At 46.3% G+C, this 24,573-nt stretch overlaps 1 protein-coding gene across 3 annotated transcripts in view; it reads left to right on the forward strand.

The window, feature by feature from the left end:
- ARHGAP25 (Rho GTPase activating protein 25) overlaps positions 1–16,284 on the forward strand; it is a 74,509-nt gene extending 58,225 nt beyond the window's left edge. For all 3 annotated transcript variants that reach the window (XM_036263505.1, XM_036263506.1, XM_036263507.1), the window contains exons 5-11: positions 617–824; positions 5,479–5,611; positions 6,432–6,505; positions 8,258–8,379; positions 9,200–9,396; positions 12,400–12,929; positions 15,400–16,284. In XM_036263505.1, the coding sequence (XP_036119398.1) occupies positions 617–824; positions 5,479–5,611; positions 6,432–6,505; positions 8,258–8,379; positions 9,200–9,396; positions 12,400–12,929; positions 15,400–15,607 (1,472 nt within the window). In that variant the 3' untranslated portion in view covers positions 15,608–16,284. The remainder of the gene's footprint in view (positions 1–616; positions 825–5,478; positions 5,612–6,431; positions 6,506–8,257; positions 8,380–9,199; positions 9,397–12,399; positions 12,930–15,399) is intronic.
- The last annotated feature ends 8,289 nt before the right edge of the window (positions 16,285–24,573 follow it).

Below are 24,573 nucleotides of genomic sequence, written 5' to 3' on the forward strand. Positions count from 1 at the left end.
GGCAATGTTTATATAGTAAAGAAGAGTAAACAACCTAAATTATTAAAAATGCCACAGTGGTTTCATATGCTCTGAGACAGCCATGTGACAGACTTATGCTTTAATGCCATATGACACAAGCAGAAGCTTCACAATGACCTGCTTGCTGCTGGAGTTAAGAGCACATTCTCTTGCATATGCTGCCCGGGCTTGAATTCTGGCCACACCGTGCCCTGGCCCCTGAGCTTGGCAAGTTCATCAGGACTTCCAAGGCTCGGCGTCTTTAACAGGAAGGTGGGTATAACAAGAATACCGCTTCATGGGACTGCTGTTGAGATTAAACGTGCAAAGTGCTGAGCACAATTCCTAGCATGCGGGTGCTCAGTAAAAGTGACTTGTTTTTTAAATACATAAAAATGTGTGTCAATAGAAAAAGCCTGTCAGAGACTGCCCCAATTTCTAGCCCCAGGGAATATTGCAGGTGATTCATCCCGTCTATTTTGTTTAGTATCGTTTCCCTAAAACATTTGAAGTCATAGGCAATACAGAAATTTGAGAAATCGGCAAAGCATTTTGGCCTGTCAGTTCATCCAGAGGAAGTCAGAGTGATGGGCGGGTCCTGTTTTTCTCTTCCCAGCTGTGTTTGGCCAGCGTTTGGATGAGACCGTGGCCTATGAGCAGAAATTTGGCCCCCACCTGGTGCCCATCCTCATAGAGAAGTGTGCAGAGTTCATCCTTGAGCACGGCTTGAATGAAGAGGGCATCTTCCGACTGCCTGGGCAGGACAACCTGGTGAAGCAGCTCAGAGATGCGTTTGATGCAGGCGAGAGACCCTCCTTTGACAGGTATGCTGCCTTCACTTTGCCCTCCCCTCTGCCCTATTTGGGTAAGAGGACCTTTCTCTTCCAGTTGAGCTATGGGACTCACACAGACTCTCCCAAGAACCCTGGTTTGCAACAGAAAGAGCCTTTAGTTTTGCTCATAGTTCAGAATTTGGGAGCCAGGAGCACGGTTAAGAGAGCATGGCGATCACTTACCTGAGGGGCGATGTGAGCTAGAAGGAGAACCTGCCGGGCAGTCAGGAGATGTTTGGGATGTAGGGGAAGGGAAGTGCAGAGTGGGGGACAAAGACAGGTCCTAGCTCCAGGCCCAGCTTTTGGGGCAGATGAGGGGCTGAGTTGCCTGTACAATAGACTAGAAGTGGTGGAAAACACACAATGTCTAGATCCAGGGGCTCCAATGGTCTTCCTCAGTTTTCCTGAATTGGCCAGAACCAGGACTTGTTAATGTGGGAGAACACAGTACTATCCAACTCTGAGCTAAGTTCTGAGTGCTTCTGGAGGGAGTGCATACTAACAGGTTGGCAGCCTGGTGTTCTTCCGGCATCTCCTCCATGGAGGTTGCCCAGCCCTGTTTGGGGCATATCAGGTATAGGGACATTTATGCCTGCCATTCCTGTCCCACCCACCTCCTCCAGCCTCCCAGCTGAGGTTCCCTTGTCTGCAGTGCTCAGCCCACAACCACCACCCATGTATTGCACACGCTCTGCCTGTTGTGCAGTATTGGCCTTGGTTGCTGCATGCACTTGTCCTGCACTTGTATTCTTTCCAAATCAGCAGCCCGCAAACCAAGATTTAGCAAGATTGGCCCGAACTCTATCTATTTTCCAAAGGTTGAAATTCTTCACAAACGTATTTAGGACTGAGGAGCAGGGCTGGTCCTGGGGGGAGGATGAATAACTGGGTGTCATGCGTGTGGACAGTCTCACTGTCATCTCTCCCTCACCTCTCACTCCAAACCCCAACATTTCCATTCTCCCTCTGAAGGATCTCTAAGACCTATATGATTCCATTGTCATGGCCACCGTCTTAGTTTGGACCACCATGGGCCTGTCTTTGCTGCCCTCGGCATGCAATCGGTTAATTTAGCAAGGGTGCTATATTTCAATAGGAAAGCAATGGGTGGAGTTGTTACTGGAACTATACCAGACCATGGGCATGAAATTTAAGGACCTTTCAACAGCACCATAAATTGTTTTTAATTATCAGGCACCTGTTTAATTAAGCTCAACACCTTTATATTCAGTTTTCATCTTTTGTTTTTAATTAGCTTTGAGTTAATCAAAAGATAGAGGTGTGTTGTTGCAAAAGCAATGGGAAGTTAGCCAGGAGGCACAGAGGTGATTTCAGGGGGTTGCCAAATATCTTCCTAGGCTTGAGCTTATGCATCTATAAAATCAGCTCGGGTGGTAGAGTCAGAGTCTTTGACTCCTGAAGTATTTGGGGCCGGAAGGAGGAAAGCTATCACACATCTCCACCGCCGGAACGGAGGAGCCCACACATCCGGAAATAGGCAAGGTTCCTCAGGGTCCTCCCAGGACTGCCTCTTGGATCCACATGACCCTTGCGGGTACTCATCTAGACCCTCTACATTGGTTGGTTGTGTGATTTCACCACGAGTTCCCCAAAATTGCCTCACTAGAATGAAGAAAAACAAAAAGGAACTTTTATTTGGTAGATTCGGGTACAGGTGTGTCTGGCTCTCATTAAAGATAATAATATGAATTTAAACATCTGTTTGTCCAGCCTCTGCTAGCCTGGATACTACCTAGCTGATGCACTCCCGGTACACAAACACACACAGACATTCTGCATTATAAGATCAGGGCAGGGTGGGCAGAGCCATCTGAGAGGCCTTGGCTAACCTCTGGTAGACCAGGGGTTGAACTCAAAAGCCACCTGGCTCCTGTTTTACTCTTAGTCTTTGATGTAAACAACTATTTAAGGATGTTCCATTGGGTTGGAGGATCAGCAAAGGCAGGAAATATAACAAGGACGTCTGAGTCAGCCCTGTCCAGTGGGGCACAGATGGTAAACCAAAAATGTATGGACATAACCGTATAATTTCCACTGTTAAGTGCTGAAAATGAAAATAGATGGTACTATGATAATTCAGAACAGGGGCTTTTGACATGGTCTGGTGGATTTACAAACGCTCCCAAGAAAATGACATTTCCGCTGAGACACAGAAACAGCATGGGGAGCTAGCCCTGCGAGGCGGCCTCATCCTCCCTGGCAAAATGAGTCAGGCAGCTTTCTGTGCATTTGCATGTTCTACGGTGATTTATGTAGCTAACCGTGCGCTCTGACAGTAGCAAGGTATCTGTACTGCATCTGTGGTTATCACCTCTTTCTCTTCTAATGTTGGCTATTTTTTGCTGTCTTAGTTTCTCCTGATTAAACCGTCTAGTAGTTTGTCTGGTATTATGATGGTTTCTTTTCAAAAGATTCTGTTTTCTTGACATATCATCCATGCTGTTTTCCTCATTTCGGATTCTTTATGTGCTCTGTTCCTTCCATGGGTGTGCTTTGAGAACGGGGGCTGAGCCACGAGAGGGACAGTGCACTGGAGGATGGAACCCTGGGGCAGGAGGCCACAGGAGGCTGAGCGGAATCCTGGTGAAGAAACATTGCTCTGAAAACGTGGAGTGGAAGGAAGGGAGGGGCTAGAGGGATGCAGGCACATTTGGATAGTAGATTTGAGGGGTTTGGGGGACTAATTGGATATGAGGGGGGAGAGCCCGAAGACCCTGGGTTCTCACTAAGACCTGGGTAGACTGTGGTGCAGGGACCTTAGGAGAATGCCACTCCTGTGAGGTGTCCGCTGGTTGGTTGTCTTTCTGACACTTTCTTGGGAACTTCTTGTGTACTCTGTCAAGAGGGTTGTACCCTGGGTATTTTTAGGCAGTGACTCAGCAAGGAAGTCTTTTCCTGAATCTCCACCCCCTGATTTCCTGAGGGCAGCCATGGAGCAGACAGACCTGTTCTGAGGTACAGAGTTCACAGGCTGCAAAGGGGTGGGGGGGGGGGGGGGGGCTCAGAAGGCAGCTCCAGCCACTGGCTGTCACAAACCAATTTTATAAAATTTACACAAAATGCCGAGACAGCTTCATAGTCCAGTCCTGGCCTTCTCGCTCCTGCTGCTTCCTCCAATGCCTCTCTTCTCCTCCTCTTGTCCAATCTACCTTCCTGTCTCTCACCCAGGAGGTATTTCCACCCAGCACAGTCTATAATCCCAGTTGCTGAAAAAAGGAGACACTGATTATCTGAACCTCTTACCACATCACAGCTTTTGAAATACTACCAGGACTGTCTTTTATGAACACCAGCTTTTTGATATGAGATAAATCAATATTTCTTCGCTAATGATTTTCAAGTATATGGTAGATTCAGACTTATTTTCTCTATGGAATAAATGCAACAGCTCTATAAACAGGGGTTAGCAGACTTTTGAAAGGGCCACATAGGAAGTATTTATGTTTTGTGGGCTAGATGACCTCTGCTGCAACTACTCAACTCTGCTCTTATCTGAACTCAGCCGAAGGCTTACAAATATGAACAAGCATAGCTGTGTTCCTGTAGCACTTTATTTATGGATGCTGAAATTCAAATTTCATGTAATTTTCACATGTGAAATATTCTTCTCTTGAGTTATTTTTCCAACCATTAAAAGATGCAATCTATTCTTAGCTTACCGGCTGTAGAATATAGGCAGTGGGCCAGGTTTGGCTCCTGGGCCATGGTGTGTCATCCCCTGCATCATAGTGTGTCGACCCCTGCTCTAAACCCGTGAAGGTGAGCTGAAGAATCCATGTCTCTCTCCGCTAATCAGGAGATCAAAAGAACTTTGTCTCAGTTCCTATAGCAGGCCTCCTTCCTCTGCCCTCCACCCTCCAGGCTGATTCGCATGCTGCCTGCCCCGTGCTGTAACTCCTCGTCACTCTGCCGATCTTGTCTGAAGAGTCCCCTATAGCTCCCCAACTCTGTGTTAAGTGTCCCTTTCCACATTTCCATACTATCCCAGGTCCCGAACTTCCCTTGTCATGGTAGTAACCACACAGTATTGTAATGACTTGCTAACATTTGAGTTTGCACAGCTCTGTGGTTCAGTGAGGCGAGGGGTCCTGTGTGTCCTTTGGCTCACTGCTGAAAGCCCAGTGCCTGACATAGTATACTGCACCGAGTAGGTTCTTTCACTGCTTATTGATGGAATGAATGAATGCATAAATATCTAATAAATCCCAGCACTATTTTAAGGCTCTGAGGGATGAAATAGATCAACGGACCATGGATGCAAAGCAGTTCTCACACGAAGAATGAGACACTAGGTACAGAATGCTAAATTGGGAGGTGCTAAGGCACATGGAGAAAGAAGAAAACAATGAAGATTAAACTGTTGAAGGTTTGGTGAAAAAGTAAGCCTTGAAATTTCCTTTGAGGCAGTTGGGCAGAATAGATAAAGTAAACAGTGTTGGGAGTTATTCATAATTCCATACAGGGAATGAGCAAAAATGTTTTGGTCGGATAAACCTTTATCAGAATTTACTCCTCTGCAAGGCTCCCCTTTAGAACCTGATACTCTATTCAGTAGGTCACCAGGGGCAAGGTGAGGAGACTTCTGGGATTCTGCTTCCAAAGAGCATTGCTTATTTTCTTCCAGAGATACAGATGTGCACACGGTGGCCTCCCTGTTAAAGCTCTACCTCCGAGACCTCCCAGAGCCGGTGGTGCCCTGGAAACAGTATGAGGGGTTCCTGCTCTGCGGGCAGCTCATGAATGCAGACGAGGCAAAGGTCGGTATCTCATGAGAGCTGGGTTTCCTGCTTGGAAAGAAGGTGACGGTTACGGAACACTACTCTGGTAGGGAAGCAGTGGGTCAGGGAGTCCATACTTTTTGGTGAGATACTTGGTCCAACTGGAACTTCCTTGGCAGCATAAGGCAAATGAAGCCAATCGTGGTGACAGCCTTCACGGGATGTGACAATCTAATAACAAATTGGACCATAATCAAACACCCCCAGGTCACTTTAAATTTGAGAAGGAAGATGCATCTGAGAAAGGTTTGAAGAAAAATGGCCTTGTTGAGACCCAATGGGACACCAGGTCAGCTAACCAGCTTGGAGAGCAGATGAGAGGTCAGAGCGAACTAGCTCCGTGATGATCATGAGTGTCAGATATGGACATGGAAAGAGTGCGTGACAGAGAGAGGAAGGACAGGGACCTTCTTTGTTCCTTTCAGCTCCAGCTGCCTGTAGTCTGTAGCTCCCTGTGATAACTCCTCTTCTCATAATTTTGTGTGTTTTTTTTCAATAACTTTTTACTTTGAAGTAACTATAAATTCACAAAATGTTGCAAAAAATAGTATGGAGAGACTCGTTGTTTTTTGTAGTGTTACTTTTTAATTTGTTTGTTCTTATGCCTTCTTCCAAGAACCCTGAGGCAGGACTATCAGCAACTCATACTCACAATAATGGCATAATAAATGCTTGAGGTCAAGCACTCCGGTAACACTACCCAAGTGTTGCTTCTACACAGATACACCAGTTATGTTCCAGGGTGTCACTGCAGGCAAGTGAGCAGGCTCATTTACTGGTGTTAAAAATCTCTTTCCAGGCTCAGCAGGAGTTGAAGAAACAACTTTCCATTCTTCCTCGAGAAAACTACAGCCTTCTGAGCTACATCTGCAGGTAAGAGTCCCCTGTGTCAACTACACAGTTTTCAGTCACATCAGAAAGAAGTTCTTGGATAGAGAAGGAAAAAGGATCTCTGTGAACTCAGGCATTCTGGTTCAGCTCTTTGGAAGGTTAACTCTATTTACATAGCCCCGAGGTAGCTTCCTGTGTCCACAAGACAATTTAAAGGATCCCCTGAAAATCGGATTGGCACACAAAATGTACATACTTCGTCCTCAGGTCTTCCCCAGCACTGCCCAGAGTCCTGGGACATGCAACAATATATATATATATTTTTTTTTGACATTTTGTTCATATAGAGTGGGGGAGAGAGAGAGAAACATCGATGTGAAAGGGACACATCGAGTGGTTGCCACCCTCACAACCCAACCAGGGCCAGGGACAAACTGCAACCGAGGTACATGCCCTTAGTGGGAACCGAACCCGGGTCTCTCTGGACCGCAGGCCGACGCTCTAACCGCTGAGCCAAACCGTCCAGGGCAGAACTACAATCTTTATGATGTTTCTAGAATTTCTCCCATCATCCTTAGTGCCCCAGAGACATTCATTCCAGGCCACCCTTTCAATTCTCCTTTCTGAGGACGTGCTGTGTGTCTTCTATGTGGAGATATGTAGCGTGTGGATTGACCCACATCTGGCTGAGTTGGGAACCTGGATTTCCCTGCCAGGCAGAGTTGAAATTTATCTTAATTTTTAAAAAATAATTTGTAGTTTCCAGATTATAAAAAGTGATAGCTACTTGATTTGGAAAACAGGAAAATGCAACATACTGTCAATAAGAAATAAAAATTACCCACAATCTCCTCACACAGCAAAAATCACTATTAAGACCTGGGTGTGTTTCCATCTGGATGATTTTGTCTCTATGATAGATTTTTACATTCATCAATATAAATGTATTGGAACAATTTTTATACCAAATTGGAATTATATATCTATAATATACACATAGATGTAGATATATAAATAGTTGTTTTCTGCTTTCTTTTTTGGCTTAATGTTCCATTGTGAGCATTGCCTCTGTCATAAAATAGGATTATAAATAACTTAATTATAGTCCGTAAAGTTTCCTCATCTGGATACATCAGTATTTATTTGATAATTTCTCTGTATTTAGAATTTTATGTTGCTTCAACCTACCCATTTAAAAATAGGTTTTAGAAAAAGTATTTAGAAATTCCTGTGTCGATCTGTTTAGTTTTTCTTTCATTGTGAATCTGATAACTGCATGCCTCAAATAGGTAGGATTGTAGTAAAAACTAATTGCTAATTATTGAGCACCTGCTGATAATCTGAGGCGCTTGGTGTTGTAAGTGGAGGATGAGAGCTAGGAGGCACTGTGGATTCCTGTCTCTGAGAGTTTCTTCTCTGCAGACTTGGGCGGATAGGTGCTGAGAGCCTGGGAGATAAGCTTATAAAGGCAGGACAAGGAGAATCAAATAGCCATTTTGGTCTCTGTAGTCTCTTCTTAGCTCCCTGATCTGGATCCTGCCTTCTGCCGATGTGACTCCCCTCCCTGCTTCCAAGGCCACCACCGTAGCTGGGAAGGCCCCTCCTGGTTTCTGTTCTTCCTTGATCTTGAATCTTTCGGGGTGAAGCTAAACTCTTGTGGGAAGATCAAGTTGATCCCATTCCTGAGATCAGGAGGAGAGTTGGGATCCACGTCTGCAGTCTTGTGGGTACCCGGAAGTGCTTCCTTCTGGCCACATCCCGTCTCTCACCCTGAGATTTCCTGGCTGTGCACAGGTTCCTCCATGAAATCCAGCTGAACTGTGCTGTTAACAAGATGAGCGTGGATAATCTGGCCACTGTGATTGGTGTGAATCTCATCAGGTCAAAGGTAGAAGACCCTGCTGTGATAATGAGAGGTATGGCTTGTCCTGTGGCAAAACAGATACAGAGGAACTGACAACCGTCACAACACTGGCCCTTGTGTTTGTGCACTGATCTGCAATCTGCCATAAATTTTCAGCGAATTATCTTGTCTGAATTACAAATAGCCCTGTGAAGTAGGCAGAGCAGGAATTATGTCCATTTTGCCGCTCACAGCAGAGGTTAAAGATTTACCTAGTTGTCACACAGTGCATACAATAGGAATAGGCCAGCACAAAAAAACAGTTAGCTGGTGTTCCTTAATCTTTTATTATGTTTAAATACCCTTCACCAGAGAGAACAAACGAGTTTCATTTTATAAGCCAGCTCACAAAAAGGCTACTTGTAAAGCTGTGTTGAAAAGCTTGAGGCAGTGTCTTGAGTTGGTGAGCACGAGTCCTGCCGTAGAATATGATGTCTGCGTGGATTTGGGGAGGCAATGAGCCTGGCACATAGTCACTGTGTGTGCAACGAGGAACTGAATGTGGTATTGAAGACCACATTAGGAGAAACAGATGTCTTAATTTTCTCTGTTGTTAGATTGCTAATTTTCTGATTAAAATCTGATCCAGTGGAGTGTGAGCTGAAAATCACCCCCTTTCACCCCAAACCACATCCTTCTTCTACCCTATCCCTTTCACCTCAGTTTCCTACCCCAAGCAATTAAGAAGAGTCCTATGAGGACCAACATGAGGTCTTTTGGGGCCCTGTGGTTTTAGAGCCACTGCACAGACATCCCATAGGTAGAGGCCGTTGAGGACTGCCTGCCTCCTGCCCCATGGTCCAACACTAAAAATCTTTTTTTTTTTCTTTCAGGGACTCCTCAAACCCAAAGAGTGATGACCATGATGATCAGAGATCATGAAGTCCTCTTCCCCAAGTCCAAAGATGCACCTCTGTCATCCCCACCCCCCAAAAATGACCCCAAGAAACCTCCAGTGGCTCGGAGCTCTGTGGGCTGGGATGCCTCTGAAGACCCCCCAATTTCTAGGACAGACAGTTTCAATAACACGGTAAGGTGCAGAGAGCCTTCTACCTTCCACCTGACTCTTCCTTTAATCCGGGCCATTTCGTTTAAGAGCTGCTCTGGATGGCAATCCGGGGCGTTAGGGATGATGCCGTGGCAGTGGGTACAGATGGCACAGACTCATCTGAATGCATCTTGAAAACTTGGCCTCTTTCAAAATCTAGTCCCTGTTTGCATCCTGGAGGTGGAATTAGTGACATGTGTGCCGATCATCAGATGACTGAGCAATGGGTCTCTTCACTAAAGCCCACCCCACAGGGGAACACTTAGAAACACAGTCCAGGGACGTTCAATGGGGGAAAAGATATACCACCTTGTAAATGTTTTAGTGAGGGTTGTTAAAAATTGTGGGTCAAAGTCCAAAGAGAACTGGTTTCCTGCCAACCCATGAAACGTGATTTCTTTCTCAGAGTATGTGATGTGTTCGTGTAATATTTCTCATTCCCTGATAAACTGTCTCAGCAATGTCAACCCCCTCATGTGTACTGAAGGCTTGGAGCTCACGTTCCCAAAGTCAGAAAACTCTGCAGACACTGAAATGTAGATTGTTTGAGGGCAACAGTTTACAAAGGTCAAATATTTTTATATATTTACAAAAACATTTTTTTAGAAAGAACATATGAACTTTATATAGAAGCCTGATTCCTTATGTGTGACCAAGAAATAAATTTAAAATTTCAGGTCGACCTGGTAACATAAGTTACCTAGTACTTTTCATCCTGAGGATGATTATAAAAGACTGAAAAAAAAATGTAGGGAGTAGTAGTAGTGGTGGTGATGTTTCTTAGGTGAAGTCTGGACACAGTGCATCTTACTAACACTCAAAAATTAAAATATTCAGAAATTCTCATATCTCATACAATGGAATCATCCTAGTAATTCTTGAGACTAGTCATTGTGCTCATTTGACAGTAACAGTGTGGGCAGCTATGGGCAGGCACTATGCTGGGAAATTTAAACAGATCACCTCTGGAGTCCTCAATATAACGCTGTAGGGCAGAATTTTTCATGCACATTTTATGTGTGAGGACCTGAGTCTCTGTGAGGTTGACCAGATGGCCCAAGGTGGCAGCACTAGCATGTTATGGAACAAGATTGAGATTTAGTTCTCATCTCAAGGCCCAGGTACTTCTGACTCCAGATGAGGTTGCAGAACAGTTCATTAGCTAGAAGAGTTAGAAGGAGAGTTTTAGCTCCGATTTTCTGATTTTACATTTAAGGCTCATTTTTTTTCTTTCTTTCCCTTTCTTTTTAATTTCACTAAAATAAATATATACTATATACACACGTGGTTGAAAAAGAAAAAGAGCTACATTGAGAAGTCCTGCTCCTTCTCTCTCTCCATCCACTCCATCTTCCCCTGCTTTTATTAGTTTCTTATTTATCTTTCCAGTGTTCCTTTATGTAAACATAAGCAGATATGAATGTAAATTGTTATTTACCTCACTTTTCACACAAACTGTAACATAATCTCTGTCTCACTCTCTCTCCACACACACACACACACACACGTGCACACATACTCCCCTCTGTATCTTGAATTTTTCCACTTAATAATATATACTAGAAAACTTTTCATGTCGATACATAAACAGCTACCTCATATGATCTTATGTTTTTGCAAATGCATAATGTTTCATTCTGGATTTGTACCATAATCTACTTACCCAGCCCCTATAGATAAGCAGGTGGCTTTCATTCCTTTGTACTACAAATAAGGCTACAATGAATAACCCTGACCATGCTTCATTTTGTTTTTATCCCAGGTGCATATATTTCTGGGCTAAATTCCCGGAACTGGGATTGCTGAGTCAGAAAGTAAACAGATTTGTAATATGTAATTTTGATTAAAGTTATCAAATGAAGTTTGTGCCACTTTGTACTTCTACCAGTGATGTATAAAATAACCTGTTTCCCTACAGTTTCACCAGCAGAGATGTGTTGTCAAACTTGGTGTTTTTTTTGTGGGGGGGGGGTCCTTTTGATAGGTGAGAACTAATTTCAGTAATTTTAATTTGAGTTTCTCCTATTAAAAGAGTCCAAACATCTTTTCCTATGTGTAAAGGCCAGCTGCAGTTTCCTCTGTGAACTGTCTTATCTTGTCCTTTGCCCGTTGATCTTTTTCTTCTCAGTTGGTTATTGATGGGTTATTGGTCTCCTTCTCCTTCTCCTTCTCCTTCTCCTTCTCCTTCTCCTTCTCCTTCTCCTTCTTCTTCTTCATCCTCACCCGAGGACACTTTTCTGTTTATTTTCTAGATAGAAGGGAGAGAGAGAGAGAGATAAACATTGATGTGAGAGAGACACATGGATTGGTTGCTTCCCCCCTGACCCCAACTGGGGCCGAGATTGAACCTGCAACCCTGTTACGTGCCGTTGACCAAGAATCAAACCCATGACCATTTGATCTGCAGGCCAATGGCTCTAACCACTGTGCAAGACTGGCCAGGGTGGTTATTGGTGTTTTTCTTCTCAATTTTTACAAACTTTATATATTAGAGAGAGTAGCCTGTTGTTAGTGATTGCATCACAAATATTTTTGCCAGCTTGTCATTTCTTATTTGATTTAGCATGTGGTGATTTCTTTGTTTTAATTTTGTTCTTTTTCCTTTGGGGGGGTCATGCCATGCAGGTTGAATTTATCAAACTTTTCTTTTAAGGCTTCTGGATTTTGACTCATAGTTAGAAAAACCTCCCCATTCTAGTTATTAAACAAAACCAAAAACCCATTCTGGACTCTTTTACCACAACCATACAAGGCTTTTAGTCAGGGCTTCACTTTTAGAGTATGAGTTCCTTCAAGTACAATGTCCCTTTAGAAAAAAATGCCAGTCAGATAATCCACTAATGTGACAAATGAACAGATGGTCTTCTAGTGAAGAGTTTCATATGTGTGCAGCCCAGAGATACTTTATCAACTCTTGAATGCTCTTCTTGGGAACATGACACATGTAGGAAAAACCCATGTAACTTTCGTGGCCATATTTTCTAGGCCAGTGACTCGGAAGCAGCCAGCCCCACTGAGCAACAGCCCAGCGATGCGTGTCTGGACAACAGCAGCAAAGCCCCCATGGAAAAGCCAGGAGACTGGAAGCTGCAATCACGAAAAAGGACTCAGACGCTCCCTAATCGGAAATGCTTCTTGACATCAGCTTTTCAAGGTGCCAACAGCAAAGTGGAGATCTTCAAAAATGAGTTCTGGTCCTCTTCTTCAGAGGCGAAGGCAGGGGAAGGGCATAGGAGAACAATGTCTCAAGGTCTGCCAAACTTTTCTGACTCCCAGAGGACTTCCACCTACGATAACATCCCTACCCTGCCAGGGTCCCCTGGGAAGGAAGCAGGTGCACTTTCTTCCCATGCCTGTGACCCCAAAAGAGATACTCTTTTGAAATCAAACTCTGAAACCAGGCCTGAGACAAAGAACTCTGGAGGAGAGGAACTTGAATCTTTGCAAAGGATGGTCCAAGAGCTGAAAAAGGAAATAGAAACACAGAAACAAATGTATGAGGAACAAATTAAAAAGTAAGTCACATACAGAAGGGGAGCCACTAGGCTTCCATCTGTATTTATTTTAAAAATTTTCTCTTTGTTTTTGTTTTTGTTTTTTTTTTTTATCCTCACCCGAGGACATTTCTTCCATTTTATGTTTAGATAGAGTGGGAGGAAGAGAGAGAGAGAGAAACATCGATGAGAGAGAACATCCATTGGTCGCCTCCTGCGTGCCCTCCCCTGGGGATTTGGCCCACGGCCTGGGCATGTGCCCTGACTGGGAATTGAACCGGCGACCTCTTGGTGCATGGGTCAATGCTCAACCACTGAGCCATACCGGCTGCACAAGGCTTCCATCTTTAGAAGCAATAGGGATTGTTCTCATCTGCCAAAGAAGTGACCTTACAAACCCTCAGTTTCCAGAATATGGTCATCTATAGCAGTTTGGCCTAAAGGAAAAGAGTAAAGGGAGTGATGAGATGACTAAATGAGTGAAAACTCAAAGCTTTAAATTAAATTCCTGGAAAGTTAGGTAGCTTAAAGAGCTTAATCAACTGTTTCCAAAAAGTGATTCTTTAAGGATCAACATGCCTTAATGAATTAAGAGGTACTTAACACTTTTTTCATACTAGTGTGATTTAATTCCATTTTGAAAACATTTATTGAGCACCTATTGTGTGCCGGGTGCCATCCCAGCTATTGGGGAATAGCAGTGAACAAAACAGACAAAAGCCCCTGTGCTAACAGGGCATTCCTTCTAGTGGGACCAGACAATACAAATCAGTAATGAAAATATATGCTATGCCAGATGGTGGAAAATGCCATGGAGAGACATAAAGCAGGACAGAAGGGTGGGGAACTCCAAAAGGGGGCTCCAATGCTAAATAGGGTGGTCAGGAAGGCCTCACTGAGCAGTGCAGGGGGCCAAAGCACAAATCCATCATTTGTAGAACTACAAGGCTCGTGTGACGCCTTGGCAGTGACCAAAGCATCCTGGAGAAGACCCACTGTGCCCTAACGTGAGTGTCTTCAACAGGGTGAGGAAAGAACTGGCTGCCAGGGAGGCGGCCACTCCTCCTGAATGGAACAGTCTTCTGATCCCACCGTCAGGGGCCTCCCACCCTCGGCAGAGGGAGAAGTAACCGTACTCGGTGCCTAAGCTTCATGCTTCAGACGCACGTTTTCACGTAATCCCCACAGCAGTCATTCAAAATAAGTAATATCCCCTATTTTACAGAAGAAATGGGGGGCTCAGGAAGGACAAGAAGGATTCCTAATCATTGGTGGGGTCGGGATTAGAATCTGGATCAACCAGCATCTGAGCCCACTCAGATCTTCCTTTCCACTGAAATCATTGGTCAGGATCTAGCGTAGTGTCTCCTTTGCGGTGTCTCCCGAAGCAAGAGGTATATGGAGGATTTGGAGAAGAAAATGAGATTTGCAATGGGTGTAACAGAAGGAACGAGACAAGTTTAGTTCTAAGAAGCCATCGGCAATGGGAGAGAAGGCTCAGAAGAGGGGCCACTACGTGCAGAACAGGGCACAGCCCCTGAAGACAGAAGTCAGGCGTGGGCTCAGATGGGAGCTCAAGTCTCCATGTAAAATGGTCAGGCTTTGGGGGAGTAGGGAGGCAGCACCTCTCAGAATAAAATTCTGAAGCATATTCCCAATCACACAATCATCCCATAGGCCCGAAACTCCCTCTTTTGGCTTAAAAATGGCATGTGCACTATTATTCCTAAGAGCTAACCTCAGCACAGCTTGGCAGGTGGGCACCTGGCACTAGCCTAGGATTTTGGCCAGTAACAGTGAAAATCCCCTGAATCCAGGAACCCAACAGATTCTCCACCAGGAGCAGGCTTCAGGAGCGAGGGCGGGACAGCTGAACTGCTGCTCGCAAAGGGAAATTCCTGCACTTCAAATCTTGACCCCTAGGGGGCCTTAGCAAGAAGAGAAGGCACTGGTCCATGCTCACCACTGAAGCAGGACGAGAAGGCACTCCTGTAAAGGGTGCTGGGCATCTGTGGAATAGGGATGGGGCTTCAGCAGTCAATCAACATTTCCACTGAGCAGGCCTGAGGCAAGGTGCTGGGGAGATCTTACCTCTCCACTGAACTCACTGGTCAGGATCTAGCATAGTGTCTCATTTGAGATGACTCTTGAAGCAAGAGACATATGGAGAATTATACACATAATTAGACATGGTCCCTTCTTTCAAAGACTTATCTGGGGGAAGATATAAAATGTAAAATGACATGAACAGCAACAAAGAAGAGATGTCACAGGATGGTATATGACCGAACAGGGGCTCAGACATGCTCTGGGAATTCAGGTTTCCTAGGAAGGGCTAAGGTGGGGGTTGGGACATGAATACGTGGTACAGGTTGGGTGTGGGTCTTGTGATGTGAAAAGGAAAATGGACAGAGAAGGTTGTGAGCAAGGGTGACGGAGAAGTCTAGCGGTCATACCCAACTCTTTCACTCCTTTCTTTCCTTTCTTGTAGTCTTGAGAAGGAAAACTATGACGTCTGGGCTAAGGTGGTGAGGCTCAACGAAGAACTGGAGAAGGAGAAGAAGAAGTCTGCAGCCTTGGAAATCAGCCTCCGCAATGTCGAGCGCTCCCGGGAGGATGTTGAGAGGAGGAACAAAACCTTGGAAGAAGAAGTGAAGGAATTTGTCAAATCGATGAAGGAGCCCAAAGTCGATGCATGAGGATTCCAGGAGTGAAGTGGAAGTAGCCCACCAAGGCCCAACACTGCTCCCTTTCTCTTTGCTACCTGATGACTGGGAAGAAAAATTACTCCCTAAGAGGAGAAGACATTTGGGGGGAAAACATCACATTTCCCAGTAAATAAACAGTGGAATTTGCAGAAAGATAAGGGTAAGCGGAGACACACATGGACATTTATGACTGCCTGTGGCTGTATTCAAAAGAGTTGCATTAGTCCACTGTGGTCCCAGGCTGAGCGAAATGGAACCATCCTTGGCTGGTTGGCCATGTTCAATAGAGACACTTGAGGCAGGTCATATCCCAGGACCCAGGGAACAGGCTGCCCCCAACTGAGGCTGGACTGAGGCTTAGTTCTTTGTTTTCCGTGTGGAGCAACACCCCCAGTCAGATGGCTTGGGGCATCTCTGAGACACGGGGGCTGAAAACGGTCTTCAGCTTCTGAGTGCTCACCATGGTTTTGAGGGGCTGCCCCTGCTGAAGCCAGAGCCCCATTCTACCACTCCCACAATGATGGACCATCTCCAGGAGCTGGAAACTAAAAAAAGTACCAGACTAAGAGAAAATGGGCACCAAACTGTATTTATGAAAGTAAAATCAGTGAGAAAATTATAATCAAATAAAGCGAAAACAAAAACAAACAAAAAAACCCCCCAGGACTACTGATTCATACACCTTTGTGAGAGTTAGTAAAAGGCCCCCTCCCTGGAGAAGATGCACCCCTCTCTGGGCACACGGCTCGGTGAGTAGGCAGAGACTGGATTCTGGTCCTTACTTGCCTTTCGGTGGCCACAGTAGCATAGGGCAGACCCACACTAATGTGACTTCCTTAGAGACTGGTTAAGAGTTTAGATAGTAACAGTCATAATAATAATATTTTTTTCTGTTTCACCAAAATATAAGTGATTTCACCCTTTAAAGAGACATAAGAAACTAGATTGTTCTAGACAGCTGACTTTTTCTTCTACATTAAGCCTGCCTGGCAGAGGCCTGTGGCGAGGCCCCCGGCCTTGCAAGGTAGGATGGTAGAGTTGTTAATGGGTGTTCTAGTCAGGTGGGCTCCAAGCTGTTTTGATCATGTACCCCATTAGTAGAAAATATTTGAGCATTCACCCCCTAATGTAGGAATACTTATTTATAAATTACATACATGTCCTATTACCATATTGCTATGTCCTATATATTATAAAATACACACAGAACAGAAATGGGAAAATCGGACAGAAACAAATGTAAGTAGATGTTCTCAAATAGCTTTCAGCTCTGGAGACCACAGGCCCGATTTCCCAGCAGGTTTTACCTACACCAGTTTTGTGTGTGTCATCCCGTTGCTCCCATAAATTCACTTGAGCTCTTGAAGCCACATGGCTTAATCAATGACTTGAAATACATGGTTACCAGGGTGGCAGTTCAGCCTTCCCCCAGCATCTGTGTCTCCTCCATGTTCCCTTTTCTTCCTTTGTTTTCTCATTTTGTCCTCCTCCTCTCTTTGTGTTCTTCACCCTGGTTAGTTTCCCCGGGCCTGTGGCCTTGACCTAGAGTGAAAGGTACAGATGGGGGTGGGGCAGTGTTTCTCATCCTGCTACTAGGCCCTGCTCACCCACCCCAGCCCCTGAGGACCAGACTGGTGGAGGGTGAGGGCAACACCCAGGACACTCTCCCAGAGGCCTGCTTGCAGAAGTTCAGGAGGTGGGGGTAATGATTGGGAACAGTATTAAGTAAGCACTAAAACATTTTATATCCTGGAGTTTACTGCTCTTCTTTTTTTTTTAAATCCTCACCAGAGGACATTTTTCCTTTTTTTTTCAGATAGTGGGAGGGAGAAAGAGGGAAAGAGAGAGAGAGAGAGAGAAACATAGACGCGAAAGGGACACATCGAGTGGCTGCCACCCACACAACCCAACCGGGCCGGGGACAAACTGCAACCGAGGCACATGTCCTTAGCGGGAACCGAACCCCAGTCTCTCTGGTCCGCGGGCCGACGCTCTAACTGCTGAGCCGAACTGGCCAGGGCGAGTTTACTGCTCTGAAATTACAGAGTAGCAGACACGGAACACTTCCTGCACAGCGAACTTACACCGAGGAGTGTGTACGTTCCCTCCCGTGTTCTCCCACGGGTTCTTCGCACTGATTCTCTGGGTACTAAGACCTTGACTAAGGAAGTAGCTGGCATCACAATCCCAAAGGAAGCCCTGGAGTGTGTTTGGAGGCCCGGGTTCTAGGGCCTTGCTGGGTTTTGGGGTGAGAGCTCAGGCTGAGTGGGAGGGCCACGTTTAGTTCCCAGCTCCCTCCTGGTCTCGCGATGCCTCTGGTCCTGTCCCTTCCACCACGAGACAACAGAGCTGCCGTTCCAGCTTCAGAAGCTGGCGTGTCACTTCCTCTTCATGATCAAGAGGGAACCCTCTTGCTTACGGTGCCTCCTCCCATGAGAGGGGAACACAGGATAGAGTTTTTCCAGGACTCTAGGACCATGAGTCCAAGGAAAGGCCAGGAAAGAAGATCTGGGGTCTGGTGCTACTGTTCTCAAAAGGCTACACATGAGATGCATGACCAGGTGGCTACACCTGGACCAAGGTGCCAGTTTCTGCAAAGCAGAACCCAGACACTGACCTGTTCACTGGTGCTCTGTTGGGCCCTGGGACCCCCACCATCACATTTAAAGCTCTTCCATGGGCGATATCTACTAAATCTGCCTTGTTCCAGCCACCCACCCCCTCCACCTAACCCCTCTTCCACCCGCACAGAGACTGAGAGCCTAAAAAGGTCTGCAACCTGCACTTTATAAGCCCTCGCCCTCTTCCCACCCAAATTCTTCATTTCCCCCTCAACCTCAGTCATGGCTCATATTAGGCACCTTTCTCTTGAGTCCGAGGCAGATCTGACAGTTTTCTGCTGTGTGCACGGGAGAGGACACTTTGTATCAGGGGAGTGGCCGGGAAGATTCCTGCCTTGGTCTGTTCAGGTTGCTTTAACAAAATAACCCAGACTAGGTGGTATTTATTTGTCTGGAGCTTGGAAGCCTAAAATCAGGGCCAGGTGAGAGCTCTCTTCCGAGTTGCAGACTTTTCCTTGTATATTCACATGGTGGAAGGGGCTAGGGTTATAAAAACCCCTGGGATTTTATAAGTCACTAATCCCATTCATGAGGGCTCCACCCTTATGATTTATGTACCGCCCAAAGACCCTACCTCTTAATAGTATCCTCTTTGGGGGTAGGGAATTCTAAATTTGAATTTGAGGGTGGGGACAAACACTCAGACCATAGCAATTCCCCTTTGATGGGTTTTGGCCACTGTCTGAGGCCTGGAAAGACCCAGCGTGACATCACTAGTGCACAGCCTGCCACGGAGGATGTAAGCAATAAACATTTTTGTTGTTGTTGTTTTGACCAATTCCTTAAGCCCTGCTCAGAACCCACCTCTCAGGAAAGGGTGAAGCAGGAGGTTCTGAGGCAGCCCAAGGCAACCAACAGGGGGACAAGCTGAAGACAGGAGGGTGTGCCTCAAGGTCGTCATGATTCCACATTCCATAAACTTCCACATTCCACCACTTCCTCTGCACATGCCCTCAGGGGCCAGGCCGGGGCTGGCTGGAGGGCAGAGCGCTCACTCAGAGGCTTCCTCTGCAATTCGAGTGGGCTGCCTGTACAAGAATCCCGCAAAAGCCTTCGTCCTGCCGGAGAAGACTGGGTGGAGGGAAGTTCAAGGCTGCAGATCCAGCGGCTTCCAGGGGCTCAGGCTGGCATTGGGCCAGCCTCAGAGAGCACGGCTGAGTGACTTCAGACAAGGAATGAGCAGAGAATACCAACATGCATGCGCAGCGTCAACATCCCTTTTCTGTAGTGTTTGAGAACTGTCTTAGGATCACAGGGCAACAGCACCGGAAGACAGCCTGAGTGAGCCTGCCGCATCCAACCTGTTCATTTAACGGCCAGGGAGACTGAGGCCCAGACACCCAAGCTGAATTGCTGGTGCTCACGCAGCAATCAGGAAGAGAATTAAGTTTGGATGGGTTTTGAGGGCTCCTTTAACTCACCCGTCAGTGATTCTTGTGATTCTTGGCTTTTATCCAAGTGTTCTTGCCCCAGGATCATGATTTGAAACCCGTGGAACATCAGCTGCTGAGTGCTTCCCGAGTGTAGACCTGGGCTCATCATTTGGTCACAAGCAAGACCCACCGTCTATGATGCCATTTTCGCCTCCTTTGTATGACTGATGCTGTTCTAGGACTGGGGTTCAGTCCTGGCTGCACAATGGAATCACCTTCAGGAGCTTTAAAAAAATTCTGATGCTCAGATCCCACTCCTTATTAATTAAATAAGAATCTTGGAGGGTGGGAGGTGGCGCCTAAGATTTTTTTTCTTAAAAAACTTTCCTGTTAATTTTACTGTGCAGACAGTATTATTAAATACAGTTTTAAACCTGCTAAGTTTGGCTCAAGTCATGATTAATGATAATATTAAATCATGTATGCACTCACTCATTTACGATAAGAGATACCAGAGAGATAGGAAATGGATTTATATTATTTACCCATTTCACAAATGGGGAAAACTGAGCCTGATAATGTTACCAAGAAATCTCAGTATAATAGTCAGTAACCTAGTCATGAACAGATCGATCCATGCAATTTGAAAGCCGCTGGAATGGCTCACAGAACTCAGGCAACCCCTTTGCTCACTAAATTACCATTTATTGTGAGAGAATATACCTCAGGAAAGCCAGATGGAAGAGATATATAGGGCTAGATATGGGGAGAGGGGTGCAGGGCTTCGATGCTCTCCCACATCGCCTCCTGTTCACCAACCTCAAAGCTCTCTGAATCCCATCCTTTTGGGTTTTTATGAAGGCTTCCTTACACAGGTATGATGGGTTAAATCACTGACTGTTGGTTACTGAACTCAATCTTCAACCCCTCTCCACTGCCTGATAAATGACAAGGCCTAAGGCATAGACCACTGAATTGGCCCTAGTGGTTGCTATCCATGTTCTTTTTCTGGTATCCCCATTTAAATGGTTATTTTTATTTTTCACCTAATGTATAGTTTAATTCATATCACTTAAATGCATGTGTGAAATAGAAAGTCATAATTGTTTTAATGGTAATAATCGTTAACATTTATTGGGTGCCGAATATTGCCTGCCAGACAGTTCTAAGGGCTTTATTTATATTAACGGAGTTAATCCTCACAAACCCCACAGCTAGAGAGCAGTAGTCCGGTTTTATAGCCAAGTGACTTGCATCTGCTTTTGCTCCTGCCTTTTGCTGTGACTGCAAACTGTCTCACGTCCAGAGGGAAACTGTTGTCTGACAGCTTCTGGGGTTGGAGCTGGGCTTGGGGCACCTTAGGGCAAAGCTGACACTTCATACGATCCGCAGTAATTGGGTGAATTGCTCCAACACACTGCATTTGGCAAAGCAGTCTGCTTCCACATAGTAAGAGCGGAGCGTGGCCAACTGGAAACAGATTTACTGGAAACCAAAGCGAAGCGAGAAGGGAGGCGACAGCCTAAGTGGGGTCTGCACCTGACAGGAAAGGCAGTTCCACAGAGAGCACCCCCGAGGCGGAGCCCCTTCCTGGACCACTGAGCTGGAGATCGCAGCCGAGGCGGGCGGGGTGCGCAGTGGTCAGAAACCTGCGGAGGATGAGGAAGCAGAGGGAGCTCACCATGTGGAACGCGGTGGGGAGGGGGTGCCTCCTGCCTCCAGCTTCCCCGTAGCTGTGCAGCCGAGGTGCCCTCCGAGCCTGGCACCCTGACTCTCACCCAGGGGCGCGGGCCTGGCCCTCCACGCAGGAACGCGCCCACCGCGCGGCGCCAGCCCACAGTGAGCACAGCTGGCCCCTCGGGCCGCGGAGCCGGAGGCTGTCGGAGGACTTTCCCACGGGCGGTCTCGGGGCAGGCGTGGCAGCGTCGCGCTTGGAGAACGAGGCAGTTCGGGCTGTTCCGCCCTTATGAATGTAACTTGCTAAAAACTCTGAGACAGGGAGGAGAAGAGGAGTCTCAGATCACAAAAGATTTTCCTAGAAGTCCACCTTAAAATAGCCATTTATGAGTAAGTGAAGCGATTGCTGTTAACTGTCGTTATTACCGATGGCAGATGAGGAGCTCGTCTTGTAGATAAGGAAGTCGATACCAAAAAGGTTTTGATGGAGGGGAGCAGTAGGCTGCCAGTTTAGAAGCACAGACTTCCCTGTCTCTAGTCTGGGGGGAGGGGGTTCCTGGTTGAGTTTAAACAGGGGTTTTACCTGGGGAAGTTGTTGCAAGTTTGTGATGACTGAGTCTACTCGCAAGCACACTTGGGAGGTCTGATAGCTCCGCCAGGAGACCGCCTGGTGGACCTTTGCCGACAGGACAAGCTCAGGTACCGTCCCTCAGTGCAGTGGGCCCCAGAGAACGGCCAGGCCAGCACCCCTTTGCAGCACCTGCCCCGTCCCACCCTGTGCATGTGCACACCCTTGGTCACCAGGCCACCCCAGGTCCCTCAGCCCAGCTTGGCTGCACTAGGGAGTCTCCTCTGCGCACATCGCCATGCCATTCACTCCCCTGGCGGTGTGGGTGTCCCTCCTAGTCACCTGTGACATGGCCTCCTTCACCTGTACACGGGGGAATGGTGAGAACTCTCCCAACGGCCGCATGAGGATGATGCCAGCGAAATAGCCGTACAATGCGAGCCCTTAACCTGAGGACTAGGGTGTCCTGACTTCAAGACTCCTGGAATGAAGACGCTGTTTAAAACAGGCTTTGTGACCGATTTCCTTACTGGCATGCGGGCCCCCACGGTGAGACCTGCCACCACGCACTGCAGAGGTTCCCCTGAGGATGCCTGAAAGACCCCCAGTGGATGCCCAAAACCGAGGATGGTATCAAATCCTGTACATACTATGTTTTTTCTATACATACATACCGATGATAATGTTTAATTTATAAATTAGGCATAGTGCAAGATTAACAACAACTAATAACAAAGGAGAACAATGATGGCAGTGCACTGTAACAAAAGTTATGTACATGTGGTCTCTCTCCCTCAAAGTACTTTATTGTACTACACACACCCTTCTCGTAATGATGTGAGCTGTAAACCGCCTGCGGGATGAGGTAAAGTGAGGTGGACAGCGTGGGCTTTGTGATGTAATGTCAGGCTACTGTCGACCTCTGACATCCATCAGGAGGAGGGTCATCTGCTTCGGATGATCCTGGATCACTGAGCTGTGACGATGTCCATGGTTGAATGTCAGGAGCACATGGTGTCCATTGTTGGGGGAAATGTAATACTTTAGGACTGCGGTTGACCTTGGGTAACTGAGACCATGAAACGTGACATGGTGGGTAAGGGAAGGCAGCTCCTCTGAGGACATGGGCTGGGGGATGGGGTTTCCTGCCCACAGGGAGGGCATCTGGGCCTCCTGATGTAGCCTGAGAGAATGGGCTGTTACTGTTCATAAGGTCACTAGGGGACGTTTTAAGTCCTTGACCCAATGTGCAAGAATGTGCTTACATGGCCAACACAGGGACCTGGCTCTCCCGTTTTGTCTTCCAGGGACATGTTCACACCAGAGACCTTGGTGTAGAGGAAATGCCTGGAGAAGATGCAGAAGCCAGACCTAGATCTTCTGCCAGAAGCCTCACGTGCTAGGACAGACGGATGAAGTGACCCTATGTACTTCCTTCTGCACCACTTAGAAAGCAATCTTTCTTTAAAAAAAAAAATCCCCCAAACAGTCTTTAATAGCCATTGTTTTAAAACAGCCGAAGGCAGTGAGCATTTAATACCATCTTCCATTTACATAAAGATTGCAGAGTGAGAATTACCTGAATTTGAATCCCAGTTCTACTCTATTAAATAATATTATTATAAATTCTGCATTACAATTAAAATCACCAAGAAAACCCCCAACCCTACTGCATTCGTTTTCCAGGGCTGCCAGAAACAATAGAAATTAATTTTCTCACAGTTCTGGAGGCTAGAAGTCCAAGACAAGGTGTCGATAGGATTGTTCCTTCCGAGTCTGTCTCTTGGCTCGTGGGTGACCACCTCCTCCCTGTGTCTTCACGTGGTCTTTCCTCCGTCCATCTGTGCCCTGGTCTCCTTTTCCTGTAACCTTTGTAGTACTGTCCCTTAGATCTCGAATAAAGCGGGATCCCATCTTTCAGACGTTCTTCTGCACATCAGTAAAACATTTAATATCTCCATAACTAGAAGCCACAAGTAATTATTTTATTTTGTTTAACATTTCCCATCAGAGGAGATAGATAACATCAGAAGTCTAAAATTCTGCTCCCCCATGGATGTATGAAAAGGGCAACGAATGGTTGTCAGAAAGCTTGCCTTTTATGTGTAAGATACAGAATTTTAATTAGATCATGTATTAAACTATTATTATAAAAACATTTTTATTAGTTAGGTGGGATGAAATAGTATTTCACCTGACCCAAGACCGCTGAATACCCAAACCTGCACTCACCCAGCTGGTCCGGTGGCGGATGTGTGGGGATATGCCAAACAGCTGCACAGTCTTTATTACTATAAGGATTTTGCCCCAAACTGCATTTTAATCCCTCAGTGACCTGTGCTGGACCTCATGGCAGTACAGGAGCCCATCGTACCTGGGCTGGATGTGAACCTGCGCCCTTAGGCTGGGCGCCCCCAGTTTCACCATGCGGACTCTGAGAAAAGACAGACCGGGGAGCGGCATCATCAAAGAAAGAAGAGGAGGAGAGCATTTTTCTTAATCCCTGTGTAGAACTTTTCTAAGCTGCTCATTCCAGACTCCCCAGCAGCCCTACCTCTCCCCTAGCTGGTAGAAGATGGGGCTAACCTATAACGATAAACAATCGTGCATGTGTGTGTGTTTAATTCACGTCTCTTGATTCTGAGCAGGCCTCAGGAAAAGAATGAAGTGGAGGGTGGGGGATGGTGCCAATAGGAATGAGATGACTTTTCATTTCTC

This window comes from Molossus molossus, unplaced genomic scaffold (genome assembly GCF_014108415.1).
Source record: "Molossus molossus isolate mMolMol1 unplaced genomic scaffold, mMolMol1.p scaffold_m16_p_15, whole genome shotgun sequence".
Taxonomy (NCBI): Eukaryota; Metazoa; Chordata; class Mammalia; order Chiroptera; family Molossidae; genus Molossus; species Molossus molossus.